This window comes from Saccostrea cucullata, unplaced genomic scaffold, assembly GCF_032062105.1.
Source record: "Saccostrea cucullata isolate Sc308-1 unplaced genomic scaffold, CSIRO_AGI_Scuc_v1 ctg4449, whole genome shotgun sequence".
Lineage (NCBI taxonomy): Eukaryota > Metazoa > Mollusca > Bivalvia > Ostreida > Ostreidae > Saccostrea > Saccostrea cuccullata.
This window is the reverse complement of record NW_026931050.1, coordinates 34,654-46,324: the sequence shown is the minus strand read 5'-3', so window position 1 is coordinate 46,324 and position 11,671 is coordinate 34,654. Positions and strand designations below refer to the sequence as shown.

Here is an 11,671-nt window from a genome sequence, read left to right as displayed (position 1 = left end):
ATTTTCCATTCGAATATCAAATATTCTCGAAAAACTATTCATTCGCAAATGTCCGAACATCCGTTTCAGCTCTACCTGTGGTCCCATAATCATTAGCGAAATGCATGTTAGGAGAAATTCCCTAGAGTAAGACACAATAATCCTTACACTGACCATTCTTAATCGATTTATTCTATATACAGTAAAACTCGGTTATAGCGAAGTTCTAGGGACCTGTGAATTTAATTCGCTATATCCGTAATTCGTTATAACCGCATAACGAATTCGTTAAACGATATAAAGCGAATCCGCAACATGTTTGATTTCCTTCAAGTATTACTACCACATATGCTAGGGAAGCAAGTATTAGAAAACATACCTTCGATAACTTAGGTTTTATTGTGAATTGAGTTATATATACAATTCCATGAACAAAAGTAAGTCAGTTCAATTTATCAAATTTTGAGATCTTTGAAAGTTCGTTATAAAAGATGTAAATTTCAATATATTGAACCTCAAGGGGACTCAAAATCAGTTCGCTATATCCGTAAATTCGTTATATCAGAGTTCGTTATAACCGTAAAATTTTACAAGGATTTGTTAAGAATTTTGCCGGGGACCCAGAAAAACTTCGCTATATCCGTGAATTCGCTATATCCGTGTTCGTACTAAACGTGTTTTACTGTATTCCCACTTTTATAAATTCAGATAGGAAAAGGTAAACATTTCAGGGAGGCCTAATAAAGGTGCAACAGAATGTTGTATAAAAGTAACTGTCAGACTGTAACAAGAAAGTCGTTCATTAAGAATTCTATGCCAAATTAATGTAGTATAGCTTTTAAGTCCACGCTATGAACATCAAAAGTCTCTCAGTAGTTTGTGTCCTGTTACAATACTATCAGTTTTAAAACAGGTTCCATTTTGTTCACAGAGATGTTATGTCGTGATTAACGCACCTGTTAACGTTAAATAGAGATTCCATCTCAATTCATCTGTTAGAGCAGGCGAGCGAAACAAGAACAATAACTTTTAAAACTTTCTACATATTTTTCGAGATTTTCATGGGGGCAGACATCTTGGTTTCAGTGCATCATGGGATAAAATCCGGATGCACAGAAATAGAATATTCAGATTTTAGTATCAATTTTGATTTTCCGGTTTTGAAGCGCGCCTTTTTTGACAGATCTGAGAAAGAACGAAAACTAAAATATGCAGGTAATAAAAGCCAGACATTTAATTGTTTCCAGAGGAGGTTAATCAAATAAATTAAAGCTTTAAATACTTTTGAAATATAAGAATCTAGCATAATATATGACAGCAGGCTTTGATTTAAAAAGGTACAACAATGAACTGAGACAATAACACTTCAGAGCTGTTTACTCTTACGATTTCCTCGTATTTTTTACGGATTTTTAATCCCAAATACGTCTCACGTTTTGCTATTATAAAAATACGGAAATAGGTTCGTATGGAATTTAGCAGATAGTTTTCATTATGATCTGCTGAAATATGACTGAAAGAATGCCGACTCCGCTTAAAACAACAACAATCATTGACAATCAATCGTTATGATTTGGTCGCCCGCATGATGCAGTGGTTAGAACGTCTGCTCTAAGAGTTGCGCAGTAAGGACTTGCTCCTTACGTCGAATCCCCTCGTGTCGAGGGTTCGAATCCCTTTAGATAGAATGTTCTATCGTTAAAATGATATTGTCCTACGGACCCGGTTTAACGATAGAATTCGTTCCGTGTATTCGTAATGTAGCAGAAAGAAACACGGGCGATAACTCGCATAGTGCATTTACTAGGAACAATCTAGAGAGTTCCGAATGTAGTAATTTGAATCGAGAGAAAAACGTTGAGAAAATTAATTGGATTTTCGTATTTATATGGATTATTTTATGGGATAAAAGGCATAAACAATCTCAAAAAGCTTTGTTTTGATTATTTTGGTAGTTATTCCCAGTGCAAATCATTTTATATTCTTCAAAATCGTTTCGGAGCGGATCCGCTCCGATTTGCTACATTGCAAGTATATGGGACGTATTCTAACTGTGGTGAGGGCCTGTACCGAGACACAGTTAGATTATTCTAACTAGAATCCCTTGTGCGACTTGGAGACCGGTCCTTCAAATCAGTCCGTGTAAACCGAGGTACTGTGTCGCAGAAGGTGCTGGCAGGAAACAGACCCCTCTCTCCTCGATGGCCTTGAGTGCTGAGTAGAGGCCAAAATTACACAGGTCTCCACGGGCAGGTGGTAGCGTTTAATGAGTAAAAAATTCTTGAGAGAGACATTAAACAATCAATCAATCATCCTTATGATCTGTCTCAGTTTCACGCCTTTTAATCACAATAAAAGAAAAAGATTTCAAGCACATCGAAGATTTCGAGTTGCCAAAAATGATATGGTATAAAATGACAAAGAATGTTATTTAGCCATGTTTTAGTAATCAAAAAAGCAATTGTTCTCTAACTATATACGTAAAATCAATGGGAAGCGAAATCTTACTGGCAAATGTTCAATCTCGGACAAATATGATCAAAAATACTGAGAGACGACGATAAGGGTAAACAGGTCTGACACTGTATGAGATCTACAACATAAATTCATCATTTATTTTTCAGATTTTTTAAGAAAAAGAAATGGATAATATCATAGATGAGGCCGAGGACGGCAATGTGAAAGGCGTTGCAGAGATTTTATGTAAAGTTCCAGAAAAAGAGGTGGGAAGTTTTTCCAGGTCTTGTAAACACATGCGCTTGTGCTTGCACAACCTACCCTTTTCCTTTTCAGATTCTTCTTTTATGACAGGTTAACCTTAAACAGCTTATCTGAGCATTACACGTGGTTAATGCCACATCTTTGCAGTGATTTTCAGTGCTCCAAGTTGCGACTAAAACGGCCGCATTTACGACCAAAAAATTGGTTTTGCGACTACAAATTAAAACTAAGTCGCATTTTCGTGACTGAGAAAATTTGGGCTGGCAACGTCCATCTTTTTTAAGATCGGGATTGAGATTTTACATTTTCAAGATTCTCTATCAAGACAATGTTTGAAGATATACACTTTAACACACTTTACAAAGCGTCATATGGAATTGGATCACGTAATGTTATGACAGCATGCTGTAATAGTGAAGTTTGATAGAACCAGAAACGTATATACATAACGTCTCTGAGAGAATGGCATCCAAACGTCGTAAACTTTCTAGAGTTTCTCTGACCTGGTTATTAAAGTATTTGGTCAATGGCTTGCATATCACAATTAAGTGTTTTGGCGGCATTTATAACGACTGCGCTATGGGTAAAATACTTAGTAGTACATGTAAGTAAACAGGTAAACATGATAAACAATTGGCAAAGTCCTGTCTCAACAACTGTCAAAGTTTTATTTTCTTTTGATTAAACTTTAATTCTAGGATCAGGTTACGTGTGTTCTTCTGTTTACCATACAAAGGGTGGTTGTATTTAATAAAAATATATCCTTCAACTAGCACAGAGTTCCCGAAACTAGTCAAAAATATGTCGGACAATTGTCCTGTAAATATTCAAAATTCACCGGACAGTTGTAAAATTTACCGGACATTAACTTTTTTGTATGTAAATTTAACATATTATAGGTTTGGAAATTGTAACGATATAATAAATAATATGTGTAAATAAAAAGATGGCAAATGCAGATTTTTTTTTAAAAAATTATTAAAATATTTTCTATAAGGCCTGTGTATGCAGGATTTGACGTCGCCGACGGCGTGTGATGACCAACCTTAATTCATCGTATAAAATTATTATGTCCTTTTTGACAGATTTTTTTTATTTTTTTTAAAATAAAATCTGCAACATGACAACTCTTGGTTGATTGTTTGGAATTAGTGGGAAATATATGTTGTTTTCCAGGCTTTTTTCTTTTGGATTTTGGATTTTGGTATTTTATGTGCAAGGAAAAATATTACGTAAAATATCAAACTCGTTTTAAAAAGCCTGGAAAACGTCCGATATTTCTGACTAGTTAAAATTTATTATACAACCTCCACATAGTTAAAAATATGTACTAATGAAATAAAGATATGCAAATTTATCATGAAAATGATGATTTTAAGTGAATTTGTTGTCGTTTTACTACATTCAAGTCAGTCCGCTATTTTTAGAAAAGGGGAAAAACGCGCATGTATTTTAAATGCTATCAAATACATTAAAAAAAATCCAGAAGTTGGTATAATATTATCATGCTAATAGATTAAATTATAGAGAAAATAATAAATGGTAACAAATTGTCTGTAATCAAGCAGAAATAGCAGGCAACTCTTGCAACCCTGCAAATTCGTCCTTCAAAACGAAAGTAGATTGTCACATTTTTTTACTGTCAGAACTACAGAGTGCATATATTTATCAGGGGGAAAATATTTGTTTGACAGTGTTTTTAAAACTGTTTTTCCTCCCAGACTTATGGAAATTATTATTTTAATATGTAGCTTTTTATATTAGACAATCACCGTCTACATTTTATTTAAACAAGATCTGGCGCGCCCCTGACGTTTTTTTCATTCCTTTAGTTTTGCATTTGTTTATTGTCAGGACAATTGAATTAAATGATTTTGTTAAGATTATATGTAAACGTTATACAGTCTGTAAAAAAAAACCATCGGACATTTTGACCGATAAAATTAAGATTTTACCGGTCCCATTCAAAGTTTACCGGGGATCCCCGGTGGACCGGTGCGTTTCGGGAACTCTGCTAGCAAAAGATTTCTAGTCACAGTAATCAATAATCTTTGATTTAATAAAAACATAGCACATGTGGATGTTAGTTCATTGTTTTAATTGTGTTATTCACATGTTTTCATCATGGCGAGTGAAAAATTTGTTAATGGCGACCACAAATTCCTAAATGGCGACCAAAAAAAGTTTTAGGTCGCCATTTAGCGACCTAAAAGTAAGTGCGACTTGGAGCACTGATTTTAATTTTCTCTTTTTATCTTATTGTGACGCGAGGCGAATTCGTCAACACAATTTTTATAGGGAACGTTGGTTTTTATTGAAAATTATTAATACTCCATATTGAATCACACTGTAACACTATAATCCACTGCACTAGTAAATCCCAAAATATAAATCCCAATGTATCAATTTGATTAAGTAAACCTTGTATTAAACCTTTACCTTTCTTTAAGTAATAAAACCAATTCTATTCTACTATTTATTTACAGTTTAAAGGAAATGAAAGTCATGAAAAATTATGAAAATAAATCAACCCAACTTCTTTTATTCTCCTAACTTACCTAATTATTCCCTATTAAAACTATGTACCAATGAATGACCTTTATATTTATTACAAATCCCTAATATTTTAACCAACCACCAGAGCTACACCTTGGTAAATATTTCGGTGCAACTCGGTGTTTACCAAGATTAACCAAGTCACCAATACACAACACCTTGGTAAATTTCGGTGTAAAATTGGTGCTGGTATTAATTTACAGGAATAAGATAAGTAATAGCCGTTTGATAATTCAGGCTATCACCAATAATTTCTCTGAAAGCCCTTGGTGTGTAATAATTTTACCAAAGATCTCGGTGAAATATCAGGTGTCACTTGGTAAATCCTTACCAAACTATTATAATAAGTGTTTAATTACCAAATCCTCTCTAGCCCGTCTTTACTGAGCCTCCCGGTCTTTACTGAGCCTCCGACATCTTCAAAATAATCAACAAGTCTACAGAGCAATTAACCAATTGAACCCTGTTTATACTGGTCACCCCCTCAATGACAGTTATATACTGTGGATTAATTAGAGATGCTGGCTAAGAAACTCCCTCTACCAGACGGCACCCCACTGTGAATAAACAGAAGTTGGGAAGTGATACAAATTAACAAAGAAACATTAAGCAATGTATTTACACAGCAATTCACTACTGTAAAGTTACATCAGTAAACAATTATCAGAAAATAGAGAGTTACAAAATTTACCTATAAAGGTAAAATATAAATTTGTAACATTATTGTGCTTTTAAGTTTTATTAGTTTTAATTCATCTTCAGTTTTATAATTTTGTTGAGGATTACTTCTGAAAACTTCATACACCACTAAATCGTTGAAAGAGTAATTTAACTAAGCATACTAACTGAAAGGCCTCTATGCATGCTACAATTAATTCACTGCAATTTATATCATAGGATACAGTACAGCATATGTACCATGTAAATAATATATTAGTTGCTTGCAACAGTTTTCACTATATATATATGATACTGTTTCTGGAACAGTGCTCTGTTGCGGGTGGAGCTGCATGCAATGTATCTTCTAGAAACCAATCAAAACTTAAGGGCCTTGGAAGGGGTGATGCCATATACTTCAACTGCTAAAAATTGATGCAATGCAGTAAGGGTCACTAGGCCAAGTGGTGCACCAACAAAATGCAGCCACATATGTTAACAGGGCTCTAACACCACTTTTTGGGACTGGGGCCGGGGCCGTTAAAATTGGGAAATTATCGTCATTTTGGATGTTGGATAACCTCCTCATAAAATCCTCAAATTTTGCTTTTCTAGCATTTTGTCATCAATTTAACTCTGGTTTTGAATAAACAGTTAAACAGAACAAACATGGGTACGTAGGCTACTTATGAAAGTACATTAGCTTTGTCATTACTATCTTTAAGTGTTGATATTGCGGTTATATGTCTTTCTGAGTGACAGTCGCTAGTCACATATTCCCGAATTTCCTCGATCACATGGACAACTTTGCTTACCAATGCAGCGCGAGACTGAACATGCCAAAGCGTGGGTATGTTTCTAGGTGCAGCTTACTAATGTTTAAATGAAATGTCTTTTTTTGAAACCAAAATGATGTTTTTTGTCGAAACTACATGACAAGATACTCTGCACTCATAGTTAGTATACATTTTTATAAAAACAATAACCTGGTTCCCCGAACCAGTTTACAAATGTATTTGGCGCGAACTAATTAAACAGTAGCACAGTCTCACTTTCATTTGCAAGTGTGTTTTGTTTGGGTTTTTTTTTTTCGATTAAGTTTCATGGACTTTTATTTTTTAATTAATATTTTGCTATGGAAATTGGGAAATTTACACCTTTCTTTTAGGAAAAAAGGTATACCTTTTTTGCATTGGGAACGGGGCCGAATATCGGCCCCAGATTTAGAGAATCGAGAGCCCTGATGTAAGTCCATTGCATTCGGGGCTATCAATATTCTTCATCAAAGTTAGACAGTATCTGGAATGAATAATATTGAAAAAATTAGCACATTGACATACACTGACAACCCCCTCCCCGTTTTCCTCTCATGTGGTTTGTGAATATCAAGTCATTAAGGATGGCTGCATAACCACAGCTTTATAAAAGTCATGCACAATGACATGGAAAATGTTACCTTGCAATGAAATACCACATCAAGAAAGTTAACTTATCTTGACCTGTCCCTTAGAAATGTTTGTAGTTTCTAAATTTTTTTTTTAGATCATTGACACCATAGCAAAAAGACTTTGTAGAGAAAAAGGTGATCCAGTTTCTCTCCTTAGAACTGTTTTACAAGGTTTGCATTTTAAAAACAATGTATTTCTAAAAACTCTTTTTAATACAAGATTTGTCTTTTTAAAGCAATGTCTTAACAATTTGATTACAGTGTTTATGATTACTATTTCCTGACACTAGTTCTTTGTTAATTTATATTTTACTTTAGCTTCAGCAAGTGACCCTGGAAGCAGGAAGATAGGTGTTGAACTCTATAAAAGATGTATTCAGATTCTGGAAAAGAATGAGCTATCAAGTAAACTGGCATCAAATCTGACAGGGATGCTGTTGATAGAGGTACCTAAATATCAAATGTAAAATTCAGTGCACACAGAATTCATAAGTTTTATCTCTTTATTTTGTGTTGAAATAGATTGTCAATACTCATGTAAAATCTGATGTACTCAAGTATTTCCTTTAATCAATGAAAATATTCTGTTTATTTTTAATACAGATTTTTTTTCTTCTTTAATTTATTTTATGTTTTCGCAGACATTGAGCTTAATCCATAAATATTTAATTGAATAGGATAAGACATCATATAAGATTTCATGACATGATTTTTCAGTAAATTATGTACAGTTCTTTTGTGAGACATCAATAAAATGTCACTTGCGGTTTATCAATACCTTCCTTAACTGTCTCGAAATAATTATACCCCCCGCAAACGAAGTTTAGGGGGGTATATTGGAATCACCATGTCCGTCTGTCCGTCTGTCTGTCTAGCTGTCTGTAGAGGAGATTTTGTCTGGACCATTACTCAGAAACTATTGGAAGGATTTGTCTGAGAATTTGTACTCAGGCCTAAAAAAAAAATATGTTTGTTTCCTGTAACCCGACCGACCCATTCAAATTATCCCCGGGTGGATTTTTTTTTCTGACAAATGGCAAAACTTCGTTTGATCAATCAGCTGATTCCATTTATTAAATTTGAAAAAAATACCTTGTAGCTTAATTTGAGACATAAAATATGTCAACTTAGTGTACATTTACCTTAAATATAAAGAGTAATCATTATTGTAACAACAGTTTCCCCCTACAACTTTCTGAAGTTTGTTTTCTGCCGCTTGGCAGCCATTTTGGATGCCATATTGGGTGTCCACTGTAAATATAACACCTGGTATTTTCGGTCCGGGGATGTTTGACCATTCATAAGCAAAAAAAAAAAAAAAAAGAATTTCCGACCTACCGACCCTTGATTTTTTTTAAGCCTCACATTATTCACCATATGAAGTTGTGCACCTGATATTTTCATCTTGATTCAATCATTAATTTGAATTTTACAGGTGTTTTTTTCATTTTTATTTTGTGGTTTTGTCCGGACTGTTTCTCAGAAACTACATGTATTGCAAGGATTAATCTGAAAATTTGTACACTTATTATTCACCATATGAAGGTGTGCACCTGGAATTTTCAACTCTTTTTGTGAACTTTTTTGCATTTTACAGGTTTTATTTTTTATTTTAATTGACTTGTTCATTTTGGGCTCATGTACATGTATAAGGTTTGTGACATAGAATCTAGAATATCTGTACAAAAATACTGCAGCTTAAAACTACTCATAAAAACTTAAAAAAAAGAAACATCATCAAGTGTTAAAAACAGTTTTTACATTGCACAGAAGATAATTAACAGTTTTTACATTGCACAGAAGATAATGTAATTTCATTTGTCTCTTGGGAATAATGACTGGACATGCATCCAGTTAAAGATAAATTAAATAATAATGAGTTTGGTGTTGGAAGTTGTTAAGGCATATCTCTTATCAAGCGTGTGTGTTATCTAATCTCCAGGGAATAAGGCACAAGAATTAAAGATCTCTCTTCTCTTATTCTCTTAATTGTAATTTATTGTCTGTCAAAGTACTGGATGACCAGCTCTTTATTTTCAAAATGCATTTCAAATTGATATATCAAGATTAATTTGATTTTGTGTAATGTTTTTTTTTTCAACAATCAGTTTGCAGAGTGACATAACACATAATTGCAATATATTTTTTTAATGCAGAAATAAAAAAAAATAAAATGAAAAAATAAAAAAAAAATGTTACAATGGAATAACAATGTATTAGTATTGATGTTTCATTTGGTTGCACCTTCGTTTCATTCATTAAGAAACATGATGAGCAATTATATTTCACTGCAAATTTTTGTAAGTAAATTGTGAACACCTCTAGATCCATAAAGTATTTTTGAATTGGCACCTTCTCTGAAAAACCCAGCGGGGGGTATTTGTCCCTATTGGACAGTTCTAGTTTGCATTGTGTCTTGAGCCTCAACATATTTTCAAAATGTTGAAGTAAGGATATGTACTAATAAAATGCTTTGCAATTTCTTTACAGGCTGACACATTAAACAACAGTGCTCTGGCAGAAATCTCCTCCCTGTTCATAGATATGGTTAAAGGTGGCTCCGTCCAGTGTGGAAAGTAATAGACAATCATACCATGACAATAGACAATCATACCATGACATTAGACAACCATGCCATGACATTAGACAACCATGCCATTGCATTAGACAATCATGCCATTGCAATAGACAACCATACCATTACAATAGACAATCATACCATTACAGTAGACAATCATACCATTACAAAAGGCAATCATACCATTATAAAAGACAATCATACCATTACAATAGACAATCATACCATTACAATCTGGGCTCTCACACCACTTTTTGGGACTGGGGCCTGGGCCATTCAAATTGGGAAAATTATCCTCATTTTGGGAAAAGTTGGATAACCAAAATTCATTCAAAAAATCCTCAAATTTTGCTTTTCTAGCATTTTGTCATCAATTTAACTCTGTTTTTGAATAAACAGTTAAACAGAACAAACATGGGTACGTAGGCTATTTATGAAAGTACATTAGCTTTGTCATTACTATCTTTGAGTGTTGATAATTGCCGATATATGTCTTTCTGAGTGACAGTGGCTGGTCAAGTAGTTCCGAATTTCCTCGATCACATGGACAACTTTGCTTAACAAAACAGCGCGAGACTGCACATGCCAAAGCGTGGGTATGTTTCTAGGTGCAGCTTACTAATGTTTAAATGAAATGTCTATTTTTGAAACCAATATGATGTTTTTGTTGAAACTACATGACAAGATACTCTGCTCTAATAGTTAGTACATATTTTTGTAAAAACAATAACCTGGTTCCCTGAACCAGTTTACGAATGCATTTGGTGCGAACTATTAAAATAGTAGTACAGTTTCACTTTCATTTGCAAGTTTGTTTCGTTTGGGTTTTTTTTTTGGCGATTAAATTTCATGGACTTTTATTTTTTAATTAATATTTTGCTATGGAAATTGGGAAATTTACACCTTTCTTTTGGGAAAAATATGTACCTTTTTTGCATTTGGAACGGGGCCAAATATCGGCCCCAAATATAGAGAATCGAGAGCCCTGACAATAGACAATCATACCATATCAATGGACAATCATACCATTACAATAGACAATCATACCATTATAAAAGACAATCATACCATTACAATAGACAATCATACCATTGCATGCTTCCCATAGAGGCATTAAAACCATGATTTATTTATGAATGCTTTCAATGAGAATAACCATCAAATTTTACATATTTTTGCAATGTTTATCATCAGTTTGAGGATGTTACGTGTAGGAGCTTGAGTCACTAGCTTTATTCCTTTTCTAACAGAGGCCTGGCACTACTACCTAAGATCCTGTCAGCCTTGTCTGTAGAGGAGACTGTTTCTTTTGGAGAGAGCTGTTTGAGTGGAGAGAAATACAAAAACCATGTCATCAACAGCCTCTGTTCCTGCAAGTAAGCTGTCAAGGATTTTTCCTTGAGTCCATATCAAATTTTGAAGAAACATTTGAGTTTCTATCTCTCTTTCTTTCCTCCTTGGTTTCTTTTTGAATAAGTAAGTGAAAGTCTAGCTTAAATATTTCACAATTGAAATATTCAACTGAATCCACTTCATCCTTGTCAAAGCACTTGTCAAGAAAGAATGAGATAATTTAGGAAATTGCTAGAGCGGCCATGGTTTTCACCAATAATAATTCTTATAGATGTAACCACCAATATCAAAACTTGATCATAGTCATGTTAAATTTTGAAGTAAATTTGGAGGAGGAAAGTTTCAAGTCATTTAATTTTAAAATATTAATGAAGAATCAA

At 33.7% G+C, this 11,671-nt stretch overlaps 1 protein-coding gene across 1 annotated transcript in view; it reads left to right on the top strand.

The window, feature by feature from the left end:
* The first annotated feature begins 1,126 nt into the window (after positions 1-1,126).
* LOC134231187 (Fanconi anemia group I protein-like) overlaps positions 1,127-11,671 on the top strand; it is a 31,318-nt gene continuing 20,773 nt past the window's right edge. Inside the window, exons 1-6 of the mRNA XM_062713110.1 lie at positions 1,127-1,194; positions 2,604-2,702; positions 7,456-7,531; positions 7,679-7,806; positions 9,851-9,936; positions 11,189-11,314. Coding sequence (XP_062569094.1) covers positions 2,622-2,702; positions 7,456-7,531; positions 7,679-7,806; positions 9,851-9,936; positions 11,189-11,314 — 497 coding nt within the window. The 5' untranslated portion in view covers positions 1,127-1,194; positions 2,604-2,621. The remainder of the gene's footprint in view (positions 1,195-2,603; positions 2,703-7,455; positions 7,532-7,678; positions 7,807-9,850; positions 9,937-11,188; positions 11,315-11,671) is intronic.